The sequence below is a fragment of the Carcharhinus amblyrhynchos genome, chromosome 11 (genome assembly GCF_965287045.1).
Source record: "Carcharhinus amblyrhynchos chromosome 11, sCarAmb.v2.hapA, whole genome shotgun sequence".
NCBI classification, from domain to species: domain Eukaryota; kingdom Metazoa; phylum Chordata; class Chondrichthyes; order Carcharhiniformes; family Carcharhinidae; genus Carcharhinus; species Carcharhinus amblyrhynchos.
This window is the reverse complement of record NC_137334.1, coordinates 96,420,667-96,446,550: the sequence shown is the minus strand read 5'-3', so window position 1 is coordinate 96,446,550 and position 25,884 is coordinate 96,420,667. Positions and strand designations below refer to the sequence as shown.

Here is a 25,884-nt window from a genome sequence, read left to right as displayed (position 1 = left end):
TCACCACCCTTTGAGTGAAGAAGTTCCTCCTCAACTCCGTTCTAAACCGCCCCCCCTTTATCTTGAGGCTGTGCCCCCTAGTCCTACTGTCCTTTCTGAGCGGGAAGAGCCTCTCCACCTCTATCCTATCCATCCCATTCATCATCTTACACGTCTCAATGAGATCTCCCCTCATCCTTCTAAACTCCAACGAGTACAAGCCTAGTTTATTCAGCCTCTCCTCATAGCTCAACCCCCTCAACTCCGGTATCAGCCTAGTAAACCTCCTCTGCACTCCCTCCAAGGCCAAAATATCCTTGCGTAAGTACAGCGACCAAAACTGTACACAGTACTCCAGCTGCGGCCTCGCCAATGCCCGATACAGCTGCAGCAAGACCTCCCTACTTTTATATTCAATCCCCCTCGCTATGAAGGCCAGCATCCCATTAGCCTTCCTGACCACCTGCTGCACCTGCAGGCTGGGTTTTTGCGACTCATGCACAATGTTGTGTCTTTGTTTAAAAAGGGCTGCAGGGGAAAGCCTGGGAACTACAGGCCAGTGAGCCTCACATCTGTGGAGAGTAAATTGTTGGAGGGTATTTTGAGAGACAGGATCTACAGGCATTTAGAGACACAAGGACTGATTAGGGACAGTCAGCATGGCTTTGTGAGTGGAAAATCATGTCTCACAAATTTGATTGAGTTTTTTGAGGGGGTAACCAAGAAGGTAGGTGAAGGCTGTGCAGTTGATGTTGTCTACGTGGACTTTAACAAAACCTTTGACAAGGTACCTCACAGTAGGTTGTTGCGCAAGGTTAAATCTCATGGGATCCAGGGTGAGGTATCTAAATGGATACAAAATTGGCTTCCTGACAGAAGGCAGAGGGTGGTTGGAGAGAGTTGCTTTTCAAACTGGAGGCCTGTGAACATAAGAACATAAGAAATAGGAGCAGGAGTAGGCCAACTAGCCCTTCGAGCCTGCCCCGCCATTCAATAAGATCATGGCCGATCTGTCTTGGCTCAGTTCCACATTCCTGCCCTCTCCCCATAACCCTTAATCCCCTCGCTTATCAAAAACCCATCAACCCGCGTCTTAAAAATATTTAGCGAGGTAGCCTCAGGGATCAGTGCTGGGTCCACTGTTATTGGTCATTTCTATTAATGATTCAGCCCTTGATGTTGTGCCGACCTCTGAAACCAATCTAAAGCCCATCTAACCTATACTATTCCAATATCATCCATATGTTTATCCAATGACCATTTAAATGCCCTTAATATAGGGGGCATGGTTACTAAGTTTGCAGATGACACTAAGATTGGTGGCATAGTGGACAGTGAAGAAAATTATCTCCAATTGCAATGGAATCTTGATCAATTGGGCCAGTGGGCTGACGAATGGCAGATGGAGTTTAATTTAGACAAATGTGAGGTGATGCACTTTGGAGATTGAACCAGGGCAAGACTTACTCAGTTAATGGTAGGGCGTTGGGGAGAGTTACAGAACAAAGAGATCCAGGGCTACATGTTCATAGCTCCTTGAAACTGGAGTCACAAGTGGACAGTGTGGTGAAGAAAGCATTCGGCATGCTTGGTTTCATCGGTCACAACACTGAATACAGGAATTGGGATGTTTTGTTGAAGTTGTACAAGACATTGGTAAGTCACACTTGGAATACTGTGTGCAATTGTGGTCACCCTATTATAGAAAAGGTATTATTAAACTAGAAAGAGCGCAGAGAACATTTGCAAGGATGCTACTGGGACTTGATGGATTGAGTTATAAGGAGAGGCTGGATAGACTGGGAGTTTTTCCTCTGGAGCGTAGGAGGCTGAGGAGTGATCTTATAGAGGGGTTAAAAATAATGAGGGGCACAGATCAGCTAGATAGTCAATATAGAACATAGAACATTACAGCGCAGTACTGGCTCTTTGGCCCTCGATGTTGTGCCGACCAGTGGAACCAATCTAAAGCCCATCTAACCTACATTATTCCAATATCATCCATATGTTTATTCAATGACCATTTAAATGCCCTTAATGTTGGCGAGTCCACTACTGTTGCAGGCAGGGCATTCCACACCCTTATTACTCCCTGAGTAAAGAACCTACCTCTGACATCTGTCCTATATCTATCACCCCTCAATTTAAAGCTATGTCCCCTCATGCTAGCCATCGCCATCCAAGGAAAAAGGCTCTCACTGTCCACCCTATCTAATCCTCTGATCATCTTGTATGCCTCTGTTAAGTCACGTCATAACCTTCTCTCTAATGAAGACAGCCTCAAGTCCCTCAGCCTTTCCTCATAAGACCTTCCCACCATACCAGGCAACATCCTGGTAAATCTCCTCTGCATCCTTTCCAATCTTCCACATCCTTCCTATAATCTTACAACCAGAACTGTACGCAATACTCCAAGTGCGGCCGCACCAGAGTTTTGTACAGCTGCAACATGACCTCATAGAACATTACAGCGCAGAACAGGCCCTTCGGCCCACGATGTTGCGCCGACCAGTTAAAAAAAAAACAAGTGACCCACTAACCTAAACCAATCCCTTTTCGTCCATAAACCTATCCACAGACCTCTTAAACGCCCCCAAACTAGGCGCATTTACAACTGCAGCAGGCAGGGCATTCCAATCCCTCACCACCCTCTGGGTAAAGAACCTACCCCTGACATCTGTCCTATAACTACCCCCCCCCTTAGTTTAAAGCCATGCCCCCTCGTGCTAGATTTTTCCATCAGAGGAAAAAGGCTATCACTATCCACCCTATCTAAACCTCTAATCATCTTATATGTTTCAATAAGATCCCCTCTTAGCCGCCTTCTTTCCAGCGAAAACAACCCCAAATCCCTCAGCCTCTCCTCATAGGATCTCCCCTCCATACCAGGCAACATCCTGGTAAACCTCCTCTGCACCCTCTCCAAAGCCTCCACATCCTTCCTGTAATGTGGGGACCAGAACTGCACACAATACTCCAAGTGCGGCCGCACCAGAGTTGTGTACAGTTGCAACATAACGCTACGACTCCTAAATTCAATCCCCCTACCAATAAACGCCAAGACACTGTAAGCCTTCTTAACAACCTTATCTACTTGATTCCCAACTTTCAGGGATCTATGTACACATACACCTAGATCCCTCTGCTCCTCCACACTATTCAAAGTCTTCCCGTTAGCCCTATACTCAACACATCTGTTATTCCTACCAAAGTGAATTACCTCACATTTCTCTGCATTAAACTCCATCCGCCACCTCTCGGCCCAGCTCTGCAACCTGTCTAAGTCTTCCTGCAAACTATGACACCCTTCCTCACTATCTACCACACCTCCGACTTTGGTATCATCAGCAAATTTACTGATCCACCCAACTATACCCTCATCCAGATCATTAATAAAAATCACAAACAGCAGTGGCCCCAACACAGATCCCTGAGGCACACCACTCGTAACCGAACTCCATGATGAATATTTACCGTCAACCACTACTCTCTGTCTCCTATCCGCTAGCCAATTCCTAATCCAGTTCCCTAGATCACCCCCAATCCCATACATCTGCATTTTGTGCAGAAGCCTACCATGGTGAACCTTATCAAACGCCTTACTAAAATCCATATACACCACGTCCACTGCCTTACCCCCATCCACCTCTTTGGTCACTTTCTCAAAAAACTCAATAAGGTTAGTAAGGCACGACCTACCCGCCACAAAACCATGCTGACTATCTCCAATCAACTCATTACTCTCCAAATAACTATAAATCCTATCCCTAATAATTTTTTCCAAAACATTGCCCACAACAGAAGTGAGACTCACCGGTCTATAATTCCCGGGGAAGTCTCTGTTCCCCTTCTTAAACAATGGGACAACATTCGCTAACCTCCAATCATCTGGTACTATACCAGAGGCCAACGACGACCTGAAGATCAGAGCCAGAGGCTCTGCAATCACTTCTCTTGCCTCCCAGAGAATCCTGGGGTAAATCCCATCCGGACCAGGGGACTTATCTATTTTCAGACCCTCCAGAATATCCAGCACATCCTCATCAACTGTAACACTGTCAATTCTACTCCCCTGCAACCCAGTGTCCTCCTCAGCTATATCCATGTCCCCCTGCGTGAACACCGAAGAGAAATATTGGTTCAATGCTTCACCAATCTCCTCCGGTTCCACACATAACTTCCCTCTGCCGTCTATAACTGGCCCTAACCTTGCCCTAACCAACCTTCTGTTCTTGACATACCTATGTCATGGCTCTGAAACTCAGTTCCCCTACCAATAAAAGTTAACACTAAAAGCTAATATCTTTTCCCAAAGGTAGGGGAGTCTAAAACTAGAGGGCATAGGTTTAAGGTGAGAGGGGAGAGATACAGAAGTACTCAGAGGGGCAATGTTTTCACACAGAGGGTGATGAGTGTCTGGAACAAACTGCCAGAGGTAGTAGTTGAGGTAGGTACAATTTTATCTTTTAAAAAGCATTTAGACAGTTACATGGGTTCAATGGGTATGGAGGAATATGGAACAAATGCAGGAATTGGGATTATCTTACGGGTTTTAAAAAACAAAGGATAGCATGGACAAGTTGGGCTGAAGGGCCTGTTTCCATGCTGAAAATTTCGATGACTCCATGAGTGAGGCCGAGACATTGCCTTCTGGGACTCCTGCAGAGGAGGCCAGGAAGTGAGAGAATTCAGAGGAGGTTGGCATGCAGGGACTGTTGGGTTGGATTTGTCTTACTTTTTGTGGACAGGCATTTCTGAGCAATTTTCCACATTGCTGGACTGGAACAAAACAGAAAGAAATCCCACAACACCAGCTTAAAGTCCAACAAGTTTATTTGTAGCAAATGCCCCAAGCTTTCGGAACATAGAACATAGAACATAGAACATAGAACACTACAGCACAAACAGGCCCTTCGGCCCACAAGTTGCACCGACCACATCACCTACCAACCTACAGACCTATCTATAACCCTCAATCTCATTAAACCCCATATACTCATCCAGAAGTCTTTTAAAAGACCCCAGCGAGTTCGCCTCCACCACCACTGATGGCAGCCGATTCCATTCACTCACCACCCTCTGAGTGAAAAACTTACCCCTAACATCACTTCTGAACCTCCCTCCCCGCACCTTAAATCTGTGTCCTCTCGTAGCGACCATTTCAAACCGGGGAAATAGCCTCTGAGAGTCCACCCTATCTATTCCTCTCAACATTTTGTAAACTTCTATCAGGTCGCCTCTCAACCTTCGTCTCTCCAGGGAAAAGAGTCCCAGCTCCCTCAACCTAACTTCATAAGGCATGCCTCCCAGTCCAGGCAACATCCTTGTAAATCTCCTCTGCACCCTTTCAATAGCTTCTACATCTTTCCTATAGTGAGGCGACCAGAACTGCGCACAATACTCCAAATGAGGCCTGACAAGGGTCTTATAAAGTTCCAGCATTACCTCCCGACTCCTAAACTCAATCCCTCGATTAATGAAGGCCAGTACACCATACGCCTTCTTGACCACCTCCTCCACCTGCGAGGCCGATTTAAGAGTCCTGTGGACCCGGACCCCAAGATCCTTCTGCTCCTCAACACTACTCAGACTTCTGCCCTTAATAGTGTACTCGTTCATCCCGTTGGTTCTGCCAAAATGGACGACAACACATTTATCCGCGTTGAAGTCCATCTGCCACTTCTCCGCCCAGTCCTGCATCCTATCTATGTCCTGCTGCAACCTTTGCCATCCTTCCAGATCATCCACAACACCACCGACCTTCGTGTCATCAGCGAACTTACTTACCCATCCCTCCACTTCCTCATCCAGGTCATTTATGAAAATGACAAACAACAAGGGTCCCAGAACAGATCCTTGAGGCACTCCGCTGGTGACTGACCTCCATTCAGAAAAAGCCCCATCCACAACCACTCTCTGCCTTCTGCAGGCAAGCCAGTTCTGGATCCACAAGGCCAAAGGCCCTTGGATCCCATGCCCTCTCACCTTCTCAAGAAGTCTTGCATGGGGGACCTTATCAAACGCCTTGCTGAAGTCCATGTACACTACGTCCACGGCACTTCCTTCGTCAATGTGTTCAGTCACATTATCGAAGAACTCAACTAGGCTTGTAAGGCACGACCTGCCCTTGACAAATCCATGCTGACTATTCCTGATCATGTCAAACCTCTCCAAATGTTCGTAAATCTTGTCCCTCAGAAGCCTCTCCATCAGCTTACCAACCACTGAGGTCAGACTCACCGGTCGGTAATTTCCCGGGCTATCTCTGTTCCCTTTCTTAAAAATAGGAACTACATCCGCAATCCTCCAATCCTCTGGAACCTCTCCCGTCTCCATTGACGACGCAAAGATCATCGCCAGGGGCTCTGCAATCTCTTCCCTCGCCTCCCACAGTATCCTGGGGTACATCCCATCTGGTCCCGGCGACTTATCTACCTTGATAGAATTCAAAAGTTCCAACACATCCTCCTCCTTAATATTCACGTACTCAATCCTTTCCATCTGCTGCAAATCCATAACAAAATCTCCCAGATCGGCTTCCACCGTGAATACTGAGGCGAAGTACTCGTTAAGCACCTCCGCCATTTCTTCTGGTTCCACACAAACCTTTCCCCCCTCACCTTTTATCGGTCCTATCCCTTCTCTTCTTATCCTTTTACCTTTCACATATTTATAGAAGGCCTTGGGATTCTCCTTAATCTTACTCGCCAAGGTCTTCTCATGACCCCTTCTGGCTCTCCTAATTTCCCTTTTAAGTTCCCTCCTACAGTCCTTATACTCCTCAAGATCTTTAACATCTCCTAATTCCCTGAACCTCTTGTACACCTTCCTTTTCTTCCTGACTAGGTTCAACACATCCTTTGTGCACCACGGTTCCCTCGACCCACCAAACCCCCCTCGTCTCATCGGAACGTTGTCATTCAGAGCTCTAGACACACATTCCTTGAATATCTGCCACCTTCCTTCGGTACTTTTCCCTAAGAACGCCTCCTTCCAGTTTATTTGTCCAAGTAACTTCCTGACTTCTTCGTATCTCCCCTTACCCCAGACAAACGCCTTCCTAGCCTGCCTGATCCTATCTCGTTCCAACGCAATTGTGAAGGAGATAGAATTATGGTCACCATATCCAAGATGCTCTCCTACCGAAAGATCCATCACCTGCCCTGGTTCATTCGCCAGTACTAGGTCAAGTACAGCCTCTCCCCTCGTAGGCTTGTCCACATACTGCGTCAGGAAACCCTCCTGAACACACCTAACAAACTCCTCCCCATCTATACCCCTTACCCTAGGGATATTCCAGTCGATGTTTGGGAAATTGAAGTCTCCCATCACGACAACTCTGTTATTAAAACATCTCTCCAGAATCTGTTTCCCTATTTGCACTTCAACTTCCCTGTCACTATTGGGCGGCCTATAGATTACACCCAGCAACGTTTTTGACCCTTTGCTGTTCCTAACTTCCACCCACAGAGATTCTGTAGACAATCCCTCCACGACATCCTCTTTCTCTGTAGCCATGACACTATCCCTGATCAACAGTGCCACGCCACCACCCCTTCTGCCACCCTCCCTGTCCTTCCTGAAGCACCTGAAGCCTGGCACCTGAAGTACCCAGTCCTGTCCCTGAGACATCCAAGTCTCCGTAATGGCCACCACATCACAATCCCAAACAGCTATCCACGCCCTAAGCTCATCTACCTTATTCACTATACTCCTTGCATTAAAATATATACACTTCAGCCCCTCAGTCTGGGCATTTCCCATCTCCACCACCTGTCTAACCTCCCTCGCATACTGCCTGCGGTCCTCCCCTACCTGGGAGCGAACCTCCTCCGTCCCAGTTTCCCCAACACAGTTCCCTCCCCCCATCCTTTCTAGTTTAAAGTCCCCCCGGTAGCCTTAGCCAGTCTTCCCGCCAAGATACTAGTCCCCCTGGTATTTAAGTGCCACCCGTCCCTACTATAGAGGTCCCACCTACCCCTAAAGAGGTCCCAGTGATCTAGGAACCGAAATCCCTGCCCTCTACACCAGTCCCTCAGCCACGCATTCACCCTCCACCTCATTTCATTTCTTCCCTCATTCTCCCTTGGCACAGGCAGCAATCCTGAGATTACTACCTTCGCTTTTCTCTTCCTCAGCTGCCTACCCAGTTCCCTATAGTCCTTTTTCACAAGTGCCTCCCTCTTCTTACCTACATCAGTAGTACCTATATGTACTACTACCTCCGGTTCCTCACCCTCCCCTTTCAGGATGTCTGGGACCCGCCCAGAGACATCCTGGATCCCAGCCCCAGGGAGACAAACCACCATCCGCGACTCCCTTCTACGTCCACAAAAACGCCTGTCTGCGCCCCTCACTGTGGAGTCCCCTATTAATACTACCTTTCTGCTTCCCTTTTTGATTTTTTGGCTCACTGGCTCAGCTCCAGAGAGCTGGCCATCGCTTCCTCCCTCAGATGAGCTGTCCCCCCCAGTAGTACTCAGGCCAGAGTACTTATTTTGAAGGGGGACATCCACCGGAGTGCTCCCCATCACCCGTGTTTTCCCCTTCCTAATGGTAACCCAAGTGCCCTCATCCCGTTGCCCTGGTGTGACTACCTGCTGGTAGCTCCTTTCTATAACGTCCTCACTCTCCCTAACTAGCCGAAGGTCCTCGAGCTGCATTTGCAGCTCCTTAACCTGGTTTCGTAGGGCCTGCAACTCCACACACCGAGCACAGGTGTGGATGTCTGGCAGGCCAGGAGCCTCCAAGACCTCCCACATGTTGCATTGGCAACAACATACAGGTCTCACACTCATACTTGCCCCTTATAGCAACCCAAAGGAAAAAAGGAAAAAAAAACTTACAACTTACCTTATCTCTTTGGCCCTGTGAGCCAAAGCACTTACAGCACACACAAATACAAAAGCAGTCTTACCAGCTCTCAGACAGAGCCCCTCTCTCTCTCTCTCTTTTTTTTTTAGGTTAGGGGAGGGGGGAGGGCTGGGATACTCTACCCGTGTAGAGTATCGGGAAACCCCTCCGGTCTAATTTATAGTTGGGAAAAAAAAACGCGACCCGAGTGCCCTCGCAACTACTTCCGGGGTCAAACCGGGGTCAAACTTAAAAAAAACAATCAAAAAAAAACCACTAAAAAATAAAGTTAGTTTCTAAAAGAAAAAGTCGCTTTTACTCACCCACAGCTCTCCACTCTCAAATCGCAGCCTCTCTTCAATGCTCCCACGGAACAATGAGGCTGGACCCCCGAGGTGAGTAAACTTTTAAAGGTGAAAAAAAAAACGCGACCCGAGTGCCCTCGCAACTACTTCCGGGGTCAAACCGGGGTCAAACTTAAAAAAAACAATCAAAAAAAAACCACTAAAAAATAAAGTTAGTTTCTAAAAGAAAAAGTCGCTTTTACTCACCCACAGCTCTCCACTCTCAAATCGCAGCCTCTCTTCAATGCTCCCACGGAACAATGAGGCTGGACCCCCGAGGTGAGTAAACTTTTAAAGGTGAAAAAAAAACGCGACCCGAGTGCCCTCGCAACTACTTCCGGGGTCAAACCGGGGTCAAACTTAAAAAAAACAATCAAAAAAAAACCACTAAAAAATAAAGTTAGTTTCTAAAAGAAAAAGTCGCTTTTACTCACCCACAGCTCTCCACTCTCAAATCGCAGCCTCTCTTCAATGCTCCCACGGAACAATGAGGCTGGACCCCCGAGGTGAGTAAACTTTTAAAGGTGAAAAAAAAACGCGACCCGAGTGCCCTCGCAACTACTTCCGGGGTCAAACCGGGGTCAAACTTAAAAAAAAAAACAATCAAAAAAAAAACCACTAAAAAATAAAGTTAGTTTCTAAAAGAAAAAGTCGCTTTTACTCACCCACAGCTCTCCACTCTCAAATCGCAGCCTCTCTTCAATGCTCCCACGGAACAATGAGGAACAGGAACAGGCTGCCCCTTCGTCAGGTGGCTGGGAGTTCTGATCACAAACAAGGCACAAACTCAATTTACATGCATAATGATTAGAATGTGAGTCTTTACAGTTAATCAATTCTTAAAGGTACACACAATGCGAGTAGAGAAAGCCCTAAACACAGGCTAAAGAGATGCGCACTGTCTCCAGACAGGAAAGTTAGTGAGACTTTGCAAGTCCAGGCAAGTCATGGGGGCCACAGTAGTGTGACATGAACCCAAGATCCTGGTTGAGGCCATTCTCACATGCGCAGAACTTGGCTATCAGTTTCTGCTCAGCGACTCTGTGTTGTGTGTTGTGAAGGCCACCTTGGAGAACGTTTACCCGAAGATCAGAGGCCGAATGCCCATGATCGCTGAAGTGTCCCCCAACAGTAGGAGAGCACTCTTGCCTGGTGATTGTCGAGTGGTATTTATTCATCTGTTGTCATAACGTCTGCATGGTCTCCCCAATGTACCATGCCTCGGGACATCCCTTCCTGCAGTGTATCAGGTAGACAATGTTGGCCGAGTTGCAAGAGTATGTACCGTGTACCTGGCGGATGGTGTTCTCATGTAAGATGATGGCATCTGTGTCAATGATCCGGTACGTCTTACAGAGGTTGCTATGGCAGGGTTGTGTGGTATTGTGGTCACTGTTCTCCTGAAGGCTGGTAGTTTGCTGCGAACAATGGTCTGTTTGAGGTTGTGCGGCTGTTTGAAGGCAAGAAGTGGGGGTGTGGGGATGGCCTTGGCAAGATGTTCGTCTTCATCAATGAGATGTTGAAGACTCCAGAGAAGATCTCGTAGCTTCTCCGCTCCGGGGAAGTACTGGATGACGAAGGGTACTCTGTCCACCATGTTTGTCTATTGAGGAGGTCGGTGTGGTTTTTGGCTGTGGCACGTCGGAACTGTTGGTCAATGAATTACAGGAAGGATGTGGAGGCTTTGGAGAGGGTGCAGAGGAGGTTTACCAGGATGTTGCCTGGTATGGAGGAGAGACTGAGGGATTTGAGGTTGTTTTCATTAGAAAGAAGGCAGCTGCAAGGGGACCTTATTGAAACATATAAGATGATTAGAGGTTTAGATAGGGTGGACAGTGATAGCCTTTTTCCTCGGATGGAGAAAGCTAGCACGAGGGGGCATGGCTTTAAATTAAGGGGGGGGTAGTTATAGGACGGATGTCAGGGGTAGGTTCTTTACCCAGAGGGTGGTGAGGGATTGGAATGCCCTGCCTGCTGCAGTTGTAAATGCGCCTAGTTTGGGGGCGTTTAAGAGATCCGTGGATAGGTTTATGGATGAAAAGGGATTGGTTTAGGTTAGAGGGTCATTGTTTTTTAACTGGTCGGCGCAACATGGTGGGCCGAAGGGCCTGTTCTGCACTGTAATGTTCTATGTTCTATCTGAGCAGATCCTATGTATACGGAGGGCTTGTCTGTAGGGGATGGCTTCTTTACCATGTTTAGGGTGGAAGCTGGAGAAGTGGAACGTTGTGAGGTTATCCGTGGCCTTGCGGTACAGTGAGGTGCTGAGGTGACCGTCCTTAATGGAGATGCGTGCATCCAAGAATGCAACCGGTTCCAGAGAGTATTCTGTAGAACATAGAACATTACAGCGCAGTACAGGCCCTTCGGCCCTCGACGCTGCGCCGACCAGTGAAACCAATCTAATGACCCTCTAACCTAAACTATTCCAATGTTATCCATATGCCTATCCACTGATCATTTGAACACCCTTAAAGTTGGCGAGTCCACAACTGCTGCAGGCAGGGCATTCCATGCCCTTACTACCTTCTGAGTAAAGAGCCTACCTCTGACATCCATCCTATAATTACCATCCCTTAATTTAAAGCTATGTCCCCTCGTGTTAGCCATCACCATGGTGAGTCTGATGATGGGATGGAACTTGTTGGTGTCATCATATAGTTGTTTCAGTGACTGTTCGCCATGAGTCCAAAGGAAGAAAATGTCATCGATGTATCTAGTGTATAGCATCGGTTGAAGGTCCTGTACGGTGAAGAAGTCTTGTTCAAACCTGTGTACGAAGATGTTGGCATATTGAGGTGCGAATTTGGTCCCCACGGCTGTTCTGTGTGTCTGGATGAAGAACTGGTTGTTGAAGGTGAAGACATTGTGGTCCAGGACGAAGCGGATAAGTTGTAAAATTGCATCTGGAACTGGCAGTTGTCAGCATTGAGTACTAAAGCAGTTGCAGCAATGCCATTGTGGTGGGGGATGTTCGTGTAGAGAGCCGAGACATCCATTGTGACGAGGAGCGCTCCTGGTTCAACTGCTCCATGTGTGCTGAGTTTCTGTAGGAAGTCTGCAATGTCGCGGCAAAAACTGGGGGTTCTTTGTACAATGGGTTTCAGGATGCCCTCGACGTAGCCGGAGAAGATCTCGCACAGGGTCCCATTGCCCGATACGATGGGACGGGTGGGTGTGTTTGCCTTGTGTATCTTTGGGAGGCAGTAGAGATCTCCAACGTGGGGAGTATGTGGGATGAGAGCACAGGCGGTGCTCTGAAGGTCCGAATCAAAGATCTTGATCAGAGTGTTGAGTTGACGGGTGTGTTCTTTGGTCGGATCTGTGGGTAACTGTCTGCAGCGCTCCTCGTTGTTCAGCTGTCGGTACACTTCTTTGCAATAATCCATTCTGTTCAGTATGACAATGGCCCCTCCTTTGCTGGTTTGATAACAATGTTGCTGTTGGTCTTGAGAGCGCGGATGGCGTTGCGTTGTGTTTCGGTGATGTTCGGGGTTGTCTTGTGATTGCGATTGACAAATCTGGTGTTGACGCATCTCCTGATGGCTTGGGCATACAGGTCAAGTTGAGGGCAGTGGCCTTTCAAAGGAGTCCAATTGGATTCCTTCCTCTTCGGTCGCTGCGCATCCAATCATTATGTATATAAATTGAGTTTGTGTCTTTGTGCCCTGTTTGTGATCAGAACTCCCAGCCACCTGATGAAGGGACAGCCTGTTCCAAAAGCTTGGGGTGTTTGCTACAAATAAACTTGTTGGACTTTAAGCTGGTGTTATGGGATTTATTTCTGTCTTACCCCAGTCCAATGCCAGCGTCTCCACATCAGGGATGGAACAACACAGCTAGGGGCAAGGCAAATCTATTTAATACACAGCGTTATCAGAGGGTATGGAGTAGTGAGGTTAAGGGGAATGGGGCAGGGAGAAAGAGGGCGAGTCTGGCTCAGCATAAGCTGTGAATGGAGCCTTGACCTTTCTTGCTGTGTGGGGCATTTACTCAGCAAATGATTCAACCTTCTGTCCACAGTACCTTGCTCAGTCAGTTCAGTAGGGATCAGACCGAAATTTCTGGAGGGATTCTTTGCTTGATCCTTTCCTCCAGCGGAGAATGGCCCAGTCACAGGATTAACAACTTCTGCACTCTTACTCTGGCTCACATCACCAACACCTTCAGGAGGTATAGAAAGAAACAGAACCATAATCATAAAATACTTGTACAATCAGACTTGGACAGAAAGAGTAAAGCTCCCTCTACACTCTCCCCATCAAACACTCCCAGGACAGGTACAGCACAGGGTTAGATACAGAGTAAAGCTCCCTCTACACTGTCCCCCATCAAATACTCCCAGGACAGGTACAGCACGGGGTTAGATACAGAGTAAAGCTCCCTCTACACTGCCCCCACAGTGTCGCGACAAAGGTTGGGGTTTCCTTGTACAGTGGGTTTCAGGACGCCCTCGACGTAGCCAGAGAGGTTCTCCCACAGGGTCTCATTACCTGATACCATGGGACGGCTGGGTGTGTTTGCCTTGTGTATCTTCGGGAGGCAGTAGAGATCTCCAACACATGGAGTATGTGGGATGACTACATCCCAACACTACGGACTTCCTACAGAAACTCAAAACACATGGAGCAGTTGAACCAGGGACACTCGTCGTCACAACGGATGTCGTGGCACTCTACACCAACATCTCCCACAAGAATGGCATTGCTGCAACTGCCTCAGTACTCAACACCAACAACTGCCAGTTTCCAGATGCAATTTTACAACTCATCTGCTTCATCCTGGACCTCAATGTCTTCACCTTCAACAACTAGCTCTTCATCAGACATACGGAACAGCCATGGGGACCAAATTCGTACCTCAATATACCAACATCTTCATGTACAGGTTCGAACAAGATTTCTTCAATGTACAGGACCTTCAACCAATGCTATACACTGGATACATTGATGACATTTTCTTCCTTTGGACTCATGGTGAACGATCACTGAAACAACTATATGATGACATCAACAAGTTCCATCCCACCATCAGGCTCACCATGGACTACTCTTCAGAATCGGTTGCATTCTTGGACACACGCATCTCCATCAAGGGCGGTCACCTCAGCACTTCACTGTACTGCAAGCCCATGGATAACCTCATGATGCTCCACTTCTCCAGCTTCCACCCTAAACACGTTAAAGAAGCCATCCCCTACGGACAAGCCCTCCGTATACACAGGATCTGCTCAGATGAGGACGATCGCAACAGACACTCCAGACACTGAAAGATGCCCTCATAAGAACAGGATAGGGCGCTCAACTTATCGATCAACAGTTCCGATACGCCACAGCAAAAAACCGCGCTGACCTCCTCAGAAGACAAACGTGGGACACGGTTGACAGAGTACCCCTCATTGTCCAGTACTTCTCCGGAGCGGAGAGGCTACGACATCTTCTCCGGAGTCTTCAACATGTCATTGATGAAGACGAACATCTCTCCTCATTACAAGAGAGATGTGGAAGCTATTGAGAGGGTGCAAAGGAGATTTACAAGGGTGTTGCCTGGATTGGGTGGCATGCCTTATGAAGATAGGTCGAGGGAGCTTGGTCTTTTCTCCCTGGAGATACGAAGGATGATAGGTGACCTGATCGAGGTTTATAAGATGTTGAGAGGTATAGATAGGGCGGATTCTCAGAGACTATTTCCCAGGGCTGAAATGGTCGCTATGAGAGGACACAGGTTTAAGGTGCTGGGGAGTAGGTACAGAGGAGATGTCAGGGGTAAGTTTTTCACTCAGAGGGTGGTGAGTGAGTGGAATCGGCTGCCGTCGGTGGTAAGAACATAAGAAATAGGAGCAGGAGTAGGCCATCTAGCCCTTCAAGCCTGCCCCGTCATTCAATAAGATCATGGCTGATCTGAAGTGGCTCAGTTCCACTTTCCCACTTTCTCCCCATAACCCTTAATTCCCCTGTCTATCAAAAACCTATCTACCCGTGACTTAAATATATTTATCGAGGTAGCCTCCACCACTTCAACGGGCAGAGAATTCCAGAGATTCGCCACCCTTTGAGTGAAGAAGTTCCTCCTCAACTCCGATCTAAACTGCGCCCGCCCCCCGCCCCCCCCTTATCTTGAGGCTGTGCCCTCTAGTCCTGCTATCCCTTCTAAGTGGGAAGAATCTCTCTACCTCTACCCTATCCATCCCCTTCATTATCTTGTGGTGGTGGAGGGGATCTCGTTGCGGTCTTTTCAGAGACTTCTGGATGAGTACATGGGATTTAATGGGATTGAGGGTCATAGATAGGCCTAATAGGTGGGATTTGATCAACGCAACTTGTGGGCCGAAGGGCCTGTTTGTGCTGTAGTGTTCTATGTTCTAAGGCCATCCCCACATCTTGCCTTCAAACAACTGCACAGCCTCAAACAGACCATTGTCCTCAGCAAACTACCCAGCCTTCAGGAGAACAGTGACCACCACACCACACAACCCTGCCACAGCAACTTCTGCAAGGCGTGCCGGATCATCGACACAGATGCCATCATCTCACGTGAGAACACCATCCACCAGGTACACGGTACATACTCTTGCAACTCAGCCAACGTTGTCTACCTGATACACTGCAGGATAGGATGTCCCGAGGCATGGTACATTGGGGAGACCATGCAGACGCTACAACAATGGATGAATGAAAACCGCTCGACAATCACCAGGCAAGAGTGTTCTCTTACTGTTGGGGAACACTTCAGCGGTCACGGGCATTCTGCCTCTGATCTTCGGGTAAGTGTTCTCCATGGCGGCTTTTGTGACACACGACAGCGCAGTCGCTGAAGAGAGACTAATAGCTAAGTTCCGCACACACGAGGACAGCCTCAACTGGGATCTTGGGTTCATGTCACACTATCTGTAATCCCCATGACTTGCCTGGACTTGCAAAATCTCACTAACTGTCCTGTCTGGAGACAATACACATCTCTCTAATCCAGTGCTTAACGCTCTCTCCACTTGCACTCTCTGTACCTTTAAGACTTGATTACCTGCAAAGACTCGCATTCCAACCATTATTTTGTAAATTGAGTTTGTGTCTTTATAGGCTGTTTGCGAGCAGAACTCCCACTTACTGGATGTAGGAGCAGCACTCCAAAAGCTAATGGCTTTTGCTACAAATAAATCTGTTGGATTTTAACCTGGTGTTGCAAGACTTCTTCCAGTGTTTACCCCAGTCCAACGCCAGCATCTCCACATTTGCCCATCAAACACTCCCAGGACAGGGGCAGCACAGGGTTAGATACAGAGTAAAGCTCCCTCTGCACTGTCCCTCCATCAAACACTCCCAGGACAGGTACAGCACGGGGTTAGATACAGAGTAAAGCTCCCTCTACACTGTCCCCATCAAACACTGTAAGAAGTCTCACAACACCAGGTTAAAGTCTAAGTTGGACTTTAACCTGGTGTTGTGAGACTTCTTACTGTATTTACCCCAGTCCAATGCCGGCATCTCCACATCATGACTCCCATCAAACACTCCCAGAACAGGGACAGCACAGGGTTAGATACGGAGTTAAGCTCCCTCTGCGCAGTCCCCATCAAACACTCCCAGAACAGGGACAGCACAGGGTTAGATACAGAGTAAAGCTCCCTCTACATTGTCCCCATCAAACACTCCCATGACAGGTATAGAAGGGGTTAGATATAGGATAAAGTTTCCTATTTTACCTCCGCTCTGCATCATCTCCCCATGAACTTTCTTTTTTCTCTTTTTCCTTTTCTTTTTTGGTGACATATCAAATTCCCGGAGTTCCAATGTTCCCAGTGTTTCTTCCACCATTTCCAGGCAAGATGGTAAATCGGCAGGATTGACAGCCTCTCGTTCACATCCTACTGGACAAGAATATGACAGAATGTGGGCAGCAATGTTTATACAGAGAGGGAGAGAAGATCCCGCCCTGAAGGAGAATTAATTACTTCTGCCAGAGGACAAGAGTAAAGAGCACAATATGGTGTAGTCCCACACCTTCTCAGTGTGCGAGAGAAATCCAAATTCATCTCAGGGAATTGTCCTCTCTGCATGGCAAAGCATCTTCCCAATTCAAATAAAAACACACGCTGCAAAAGCTCCGGCCAGCTGGCAGCATTTGTGTTGGAATCAGATCGAGATGAGTTTTTCTTTTACAAAACGGAAGGACAAAGCACAATCGGTATATTCTGGATGCTAACTGGGGTCCTGTTTTTAAGAAGGTTGTCTTGGAAATGTCAACAAGCAAGGCCTATTCCAGGAACCTTATGGCACTTCAAGATTTTCTTGTTAGTTTTGAACTGCAATCACTTTAAATGATGGGGAAAGAATTGAAAAGGCAGAAATGGGTAATTGCTGAGAATCACAGGGTTTGCTGGCAGTCTTGTTGGGGAACAGGCTGAGAAAGCAAGGCTACCCAACCTGGCTCTCTCTCTACCCTACCAACCCAGATCAGAGAGCCATCTGAGTACAACTGATCTGCACTGGGACTGACAAAGCTGAGACCAGTTGTGCAGAACCTCCAGACATCTGAGATTTCACACGAGGGAACTCCCAGTAGTTTCTGCAAGTTCTCTCCTTTAGTTTTATTAAGCCCACCCTCGCAGAGAGACTATTTCTCCTTTGTCTTTGTGCGCTCACACTGGGGGAATTCTTTATGGGATTGCTAGTTATATCTCCACATTACAAGTGTGTGTTAACCAATGGGATTAGCAGGCCTTTCGTGGTAGTTATTGCTGGTGCAGACTTGATGGGCCTATTCTGCACTGTACAAATCTATGAATCTAAGTCAGAATGGTGAACGACTTGGAGGAGAGCCTCCTATGTAGCACACAAGAAATAATACTTTTCTCTGTACATTAATATGTGTAACAATCATAAATCAGATCAAATCCTGGTGCTGGTGTTCACTTATCCTTGTCCTTTGAGATGGAAGTGATTGTGGGTTTGGAAGGTGCTGCCAAAGGAACCTTGCTGAATTCCTACAATGCATCTTGTAGATAGTACACACTGTTGTCATTATTCACTGCTAGTGAAGGGACTGAATGTTTGTGGATGTGGTGCTAATCAAGCAGCTTGCTTTGTCCTGGATGGTGTTGGGTTTCTTGGGGGTTGGAACTGCACTCCTGCAGGTAAATGGAGATCGTAAGGTTGGGGAATCGGGAAGCTAGATTCCCAGCTTCTGACCTGCTCTTGTAGCCACAGTATTTATAAATAACATCACTTCCACATTTATTGCTAGAAAATAGCATGCAAGAGCTTCATGGAGCCAGTTTAGGAAAAGGGGAAGTGTAACATGACCTGGGTGTCACGGTGGAACAGTCGCTGAAGGTTGGCCTGCAGATACAGCAGGCAGTGAGGAAAGCTAATGGCATGCTGGCCTTCATAGCAAAAGGATTTGAGTATAGGAGTAAGGATATCTTGCTGCAGTCATACAGGACCTTAATGAGGCCACACCTTGAGTATTGTGTGTAGTTCTGCTCTCCTAGTCCGAGGAAGGATGTTCTTGCTATTGAGGGAGTCCAGCTAAGGTTCACTAGACTGATTCCTGGAATGGCAGGACTGACATATGAAGAGAGACTGGATCGACTGGGCTTGTACTCACTGGAATTTAGAAGAATGAGAGGGGAATCTCATAGAAACATATAAAATCCTGATGGGACTGGACAGGTTCGATGTGGGAAGAATGTTCCCGATGTTGGGGAAGTCCAGGACTAGGGGTCACAGTCTAAGAGTAAGGGATAAGCCATTCAGGGCTGAGATGAGGAAGAACTTCTTCACTCAGAGAGTTGTGAACCTGTGGAATTCTCTCCCACAGAAAGCTGTTGGGATCAGTTCATTAGATATGTTCAAGAGGGAGCTGGACATGTCCCCTGTGGCTAATGGGATCAAGCGGTCTGGAGAGAAAGCGGGAGTGGGATACTGAAAATGCATGATCAGCCAGGATTATATTGAATGGTGGTGCAGACTTGAAGGGCCGAATGGCCTATTCCTGCATCTATTTTCTGTTTCTATGTCTCTACTGCTACATTAATGTTCTACAGATGACACACACAGCTGCCACAATGCATGCGTTATAGACTGCATCAAATTCTTTGAACTTCCTCCCTACTAGCACTGTGGATATACCTACACCACATGGACTGCAGTGTTTTAAGGAGACAGCTCACCACCACCTTTTCAACACAGAGTAGAAAGGTACATTGTGTTTCTCACCATCTGTCTCAGAATCTGATGCCTCTCGTGCTGCTTTCACCTTTTCGTGCCAAACTCTCCGATGTGGCCTGTGAATCATATTGATATCTGTGTCCTTTGCTGCAACAAACAATATTTCACTACAACAATTTACAGATTCACAATTCATAGATCCGCGCAATCCAGGAGAATCTCAGGTTCCCGTGGGGTTCGCTGGGCTGCACGCAGGCACATGGGGCTTGCTGGTCCATGCCTGGTCACCTGGGGCTTGCGGGGTCGGGTGCAGTAGCATGGGGTTCACTGTGCTGTGCCTGGGGGCCTGCGTGCAGTGGTGCGGGACTCGCTGGGCCACATGCAGAGGTTGCTTGCATTCTGCACAATTATACAAGACTCACCATAGATCTCCACGGTGGAAAGAATTGTATGCACTCTTTTCACTTCTTTGAAAGTGGCTCTGCGGGTGAGGAAGGGAATGCTTCGCAGTCGGTTGTCGCTCCAGTTAAGAACGGGCTCTTTGCCGCTGAAGAAGATACTCTTGTTGTAGCTGGAAGCTCGGATGAAGATGGCACTGGCCACCCGCAGAAACTCTGACCAACTCGCCAACAATTCCTCAACGTCCTACATTCAGGAACAAAAACAAGCCAAATGAGAAAACAAATCAATGTTCTATTTTAATTACTGCAATCAACCATAACATACAGGAGGAAGGCCATTCAGCCCTTTGTCCTTGTACTGATTCCTCAAAAACGACCACTCACTCCATCCCTGCTGCTCCTTCCTCAGAGCACTACAATTATTTTCCATTTCAACTATTTATCCCATCTCCTTTGAAAGTTCCTGTCAAAACTACTTCCACCGCCCTTTGTGACAGCGCCTTCCAGATCACCACACCTCGTTGTGGAAAATTCCTATAGCGCGCCACACATTCAGAGTACATTACCGAGGGAGCGCCGCGCAGTCACAGAGTACATTACCGAGGGAGCGCCGCGCAGTCACAGAGTACATTACCGAGGGAGCGCCGCGCAGTCACAGAGTACATTACCGAGGGAGCGCCGCGCAGTCACAGAGTACATTACCGAGGGAGCGCCGCGCAGTCACAGAGTACATTACCGAGGGAGCGCCGCGCAGTCACAGAGTACATTACCGAGGGAGCGCCGCGCAGTCACAGAGTACATTACCGAGGGAGCGCCGCGCAGTCACAGAGTACATTACCGAGGGAGCGCCGCGCAGTCACAGAGTACATTACCGAGGGAGCGCTGCACAGTCAGAGTACATTACCGAGGGAGCGCCGCGCAGTCACAGAGTACATTACCAAGGGAGCGCCGCGCACAGAGTGCATTACCGAGGGAGCGCCGCGCAGTCACAGAGTATATTACCGAGGGAGCGCCGCGCAGTCAGAGTACATTGCCAAGGGAGCGCCGTGCAGTCACAGAGTACATTGCCGAGGGAGCGCCGCGCAGTCACAGAGTACATTACCAAGGGAGCGCCGCGCAGTCAGAGTACATTGCCAAGGGAGCGCCGCGCAGTCACAGAGTACATTACCGAGGGAGCACCGCGCAGTCACAGAGTACATTACCGAGGGAGCGCCGCGCAGTCAGAGTACATTGCCAAGGGAGCGCCGCGCAGTCACAGAGTACATTACCGAGGGAGCACCGCGCAGTCACAGAGTACATTACCGAGGGAACGCCGTGCAGTCACAGAGTACATTACCGAGGATAAGTACAGACTAGTGAGCTTGTGCACGACCAGTTAGCCAGAGGGTATCAGTAATTTGGAGCTGAGTGGGTAACTATTGGTAAGTACTGGTAAATGTTTCTCTCTTTTTCTCTTTAAATTTAGTAGTTTAGTTTAAAGGTGAATAAGCAACTGACCCAGTTAGTTAAGTGGCAGTTATCTGTCAATCAACTGAAGCCTGATTAGGGCCTCAATAGGTACGAACACCGAGGAATTTTAAACTGGTGTGTGAGTCATCCTAGCTCACCCCAGCTGTGTGTAAGACAGTGGTTTTAGCATGACTAGTGAGCTGTTGTTCTGATGTTTATGAGATCTTGCTGTGCATAAATTAGATACAGTCTTTCCAAATTAAAAAGGAGACCACACTTCAGGTGCACAGCGTTAAATGCAAAGTAGTTGGGACATCCTGTTTGGTCAAGTTCTGGAGGAATGCATGTTTCTCTCAACTGCAGTCAATGGGTGAGCTCTGTGGTCCTTGTCAATGGGAGTGGATCTGGCACAAATATCCTGAGCTCACACAGGTAATTGAGGTGAGGGAGATTTACAAATCAGTGACCTTGACAAGAGCAGCTTCATTGTAACGCCGGAGTGAAGCCCCAGCTGATTTTGGTGTTCGGCTTCGATTCTGAGCATCCCTGGCGCCCTGGGCAACTCCACGCTTTGCCCTCACTGTGTACCGGTGAAATGTTTTATGGAGAACTGCTTCATTCCTGAGGGAGAGGAACAATCAGACCGAGCAATTAAAAGCAGCACAACATACAGCTTCAACATTATCCCCATCAAACACTCCCAGGACAGGTACAGCACGGGGTTAGATACAGAGTAAAGCTCCCTCTACACTGTCCCCATCAAACACTCCCAGGACAGGTACAGCACGGGGTTAGATACAGAGTAAAGCTCCCTCTACACTTTCCCCCCATCAAACACTCCCAGGACAGGTACAGCACGGGGTTAGATACAGGGCAGCCGCTTGCGCAGTGCTTTTGTCACTGGATTAGTAATCCAGGGGACCCGGGCTCACATCCAACCACGACAGGTGGTGAGATTTTAATGCGATAAAAATCCAACACCAATGAGTGTCAACAATCCAGAGTGCAGTGCCTGAGTGTGCTGAAGAGGCAGATTCAACTGAGGTATTCAAGGCGGCATTGGATAATTATTCTCTCCACAAATGTTGCCACAACTATTAAATATTTCCAGCATTTTTATTTCACACACCACTGAATAAATTTCCAAGTCAGGTCAATAATTTGCCCTCAAGACCTGTAGGAGTCGTTGCTTACACATGGAGCAGGAAGATGTCCTTTCAGTTTAAATTTATTTATTTGTGTCACAAGTAGGTTTACATTAACACTGCAGTGAAGTTACTGTGAAAATCCCCTAGTCGCCACACTCCAGCACCTGTTCGGGTACACAGAGAGAATTCAGCATGGCCATTGCACCTAACCAGTACATCTTTTAGCTTGTGGGAGGAAACTGGAGCATCCAGGGGTAACCCACACAGACACAGAGAGAAGGTGCAGACTCCGCATAGACAGTGACCCAAGCTGGGAATCAAATCCAGGTCCCTGCCACTGAAAAGCAGCAGTGCTAACTACTGTACCAGTGTGGATGGAATAACAGTCACGCTAGAGCATTAGGACAGGAACAGGCCCTTCAGCCCATGATGTTGTGCTGAACATGATGCTAAATTAAACTAATCCCTTCTGCCTGCCACTTGTCCATATCCCTCTATTCTTTGCATATTTATGTGCTTATCTAAAAGCCCATTTTGCACCTGCCTACACCACCGGCCCTGGCAGCACGTTCCAGACACCTACCATTCTGCAAAAAACTTGCCCCTCACATCTCCTTTGAACTTTCCCCCTCCCACCTCAAGTGCATGCCTACTACTATTTGACATTTCAACTCTGGGAAAAAGATTCTGTTAAGTTTATCGATATATCTCAATTTTATAGACTTCTATCAGGACTCCCCTCAATCTGTGCTGCTCCAGAGATAACAACACTAGTTGGGCCAGTCTCGCCTTATAGCTGATACACTCTAATCCAGGCAGACCCTGATTATACCTATTGAGCAGTGCATTAGCTGCTATTGTGGCCTTTGTAACCAGTTAGCACCAGAGCTGTCAAGCACACATTAAAACCAATTGTAGGTTTTAATCCTCAGTCAATGCTGGTGCCAGGATATGTATCCATGTAAGAAATCTCAGCACAGCTGTGCACCACTCAGCCCCTTTACCATGTGTGCCTGGCCAAGCATAAACAGCTAGAAAAATATAGGTGCATTCTGAATCATCCCCCCTACTCTGCCAGCTCCACAACCACCCTCCCCCCACCCAAAAAAACTTTGAGGGTGATCTTTGTGGAGATAGTAGTGCAAATGTATACATATTGTTTTCTTTGTTTAATGGGAATATTTAAAAATACAGCTTTATTCTACAGGCAGCCAATATGTCTGGTGGGAACGTAGGTCAGATGCTGGGAGAGCAGGATAATTACTCATTTCAGTCAAACGCTGTTTACTTAGGAGACTGCTAATGTATTTTTGTTTATAGATGAAGATTTCCCCTGGGGTTTGTGATTGCATTGATTGAAAGGGTCATGAGTTATCAAGTCAGGTGCTAAAGTGATGGAAGGACCAAGGTTTGTAGCAGAGGAAAAACCAGACTGTTGGAGGTCTGCTAAAGTCAGAAACATATGCAGCCTGCTCGTGAGAATGTTTCTCGCTCTTTACAATACATCTCTGAAAGCCTTAAGACAGTTAATACATTTTGTAGCAAGTATGCCTGGGTTTGCTAACTATATTTGTTTAAAAGTAGTTTTGATCTGCTCAGGAATGGGTCTTATTTGGAATTGAAACAATCATAAACTGGAAAGTAATGTTGCTTCCTTTCATTTTTAAGTATTGTTGAACTTTAATGGTTAAGTTGCTTCATTTGTTATAGTTTACTGATGACACCACAACAATGGGTTGGATCTCAAACAATGAGATAGAGTACAGAAGAGAGAGGGAATCTGGTGAACTGGCGCAAAGACAATAATCTCTCCCTTAATGTCAACAAAAAAAAGGAGATTGTCATGACTTCAGGAAGTGTAAAGGAGAACATGCCCCTGTCTACATCAACAGGGACAACATAGAAATGGTCGAGAGCTTCAAGCTTTTAGGTGTCCAGATCACCAGCAACTTGTCCTGGTCCCTCCACGCTGATGCTGTAGTTAAGGAAGCCCACCAACGCCTTTACTTTCTCAGAAGCCCAAGGAAATTTGGCATGTCTGCTACAACTCTCACCAACTTTTACAGATGCACCACAGAAAGCATTCTTTCTGGTTGTATCACAGCTTGATATAGAACATAGAACATTACAGCGCAGTACAGGCCCTTCGGCCCTCGACGTTGCGCCGACCAGTGGAACCAATCTAATGGCCCTCTAACCTAAATTATTCCAATGTTATCCATATGCCTATCCACTGACCATTTGAACGCCCTTAAAGTTGGCGAGTCCACAACTGCTGCAGGCAGGGCAATCCACGCCCTTACTACCCTCTGAGTAAAGAGCCTACCTCTGACATCTATCCTATAATTACCACCCCTTAATTTAAAGCTATGTCCCCTCGTGTTAGCCATCACCATCCGAGGAAAAAGGCTCTCACTGTCCATCCTATCTAACCCTCTAATCATCTTGTATGCCTGAGTTAGGTCACCTCATACCCTTCTTCTCTCTTAACGAAAACAACCTCAAGTTCCTCAGCCTTTCCTCATAAGACCTCCCCACCATACCAGGCAACATCCTGGTAAACCTCCTCTCCACCCTTTCCAATGCTTCCACATCTTTCTTATAGTGCAGCAACCAGAACTGTACGCAATACTCCAAGTGCGGCCGTACCAGAGTTTTGTACAGTTGTAACATGACCTCACAGCTCCGAAATTCAATCCCTCTACCAATAAAAGCTAACACACCGCATGCCTTCTTAATAACCTTATCAACCTGGGTGCAAACTTTCAGGGACCTATGCACATGTACACCAAGATCTCTCTGCTCGTTGAAACACCAAGAGACCTTCCATTAGCCCTATAATCTGTAATCCTGTTACTCTTTCCAAAGTAAATCGCCTCACACTTTTCCGCATTAAACTCCATTTGCCACCTCTCAGCCCAGCTCTGCAGCTTATCTGTGTCCCTCTGCAAACTGTAACATCCATCCTCACTGTCAACAACTCCTCCGACTTTGGTGTCGTCAGCAAATTTACTAATCCATCCTTCAACACCCTCATCTAGGTCATTTATAAAAATGACAAACAGCACTGGCCCCAAAACAGATCCCTGAGGTACACCACTTGTAACTGAACTCCAGGTTGAATATTTCCCATCAACCACCACCCTCTCTCTTCTATCAGCTAGCCAATTCCTGATTCAAACTGCTAAATCACCCTCAATCCCATGCATCTGCATTTTCTGCAATAGCCTACCCATGGGGAACGTTTTGCTAAAATCCATATACACCACGTCAACTGTCTTACCCATATCCACCTCTTTGGTCACCTTTTCAAAGAACTCGATAAGGTTTGTGAGGCACGACCTACCCTTCACAAAACCGTGTTGACTATCCCTAATCAATTTATTTCTCTATGGCTCTTGCTCTGCCCAAGAGCGAAAGGAACTACAAAAAATTGCGAATGTAGCCCAATCCATCACTCAAACTAACCTCCCATCCGTTGACACTGTCTACACTTCCTGCTGCCTAACCAGCATGATTGAGGACCCCTCGACCTGGACATTAT

General features: G+C 47.4%; 1 protein-coding gene across 4 annotated transcripts in view; it reads right to left on the bottom strand.

Moving 5' to 3' along the window:
- Nucleotides 1-25,884, bottom strand: part of ankzf1 (ankyrin repeat and zinc finger peptidyl tRNA hydrolase 1) — a 61,692-nt gene that overhangs the window by 22,601 nt on the left and 13,207 nt on the right. For 2 of the 4 annotated variants that reach the window (XM_080199631.1, XM_080199634.1), the window contains exons 6-10: nucleotides 21,660-21,813; nucleotides 19,765-19,987; nucleotides 19,391-19,489; nucleotides 16,876-17,040; nucleotides 13,203-13,340 (exon numbers count right to left, since the gene is read on the bottom strand). In XM_080199631.1, coding sequence (XP_080055757.1) covers nucleotides 13,203-13,340; nucleotides 16,876-17,040; nucleotides 19,391-19,489; nucleotides 19,765-19,987; nucleotides 21,660-21,813 — 779 coding nt within the window. The remainder of the gene's footprint in view (nucleotides 1-13,202; nucleotides 13,341-16,875; nucleotides 17,041-19,390; nucleotides 19,490-19,764; nucleotides 19,988-21,659; nucleotides 21,814-25,884) is intronic. The other 2 variants (XM_080199633.1, XM_080199635.1) reach the window with 1 other exon arrangement.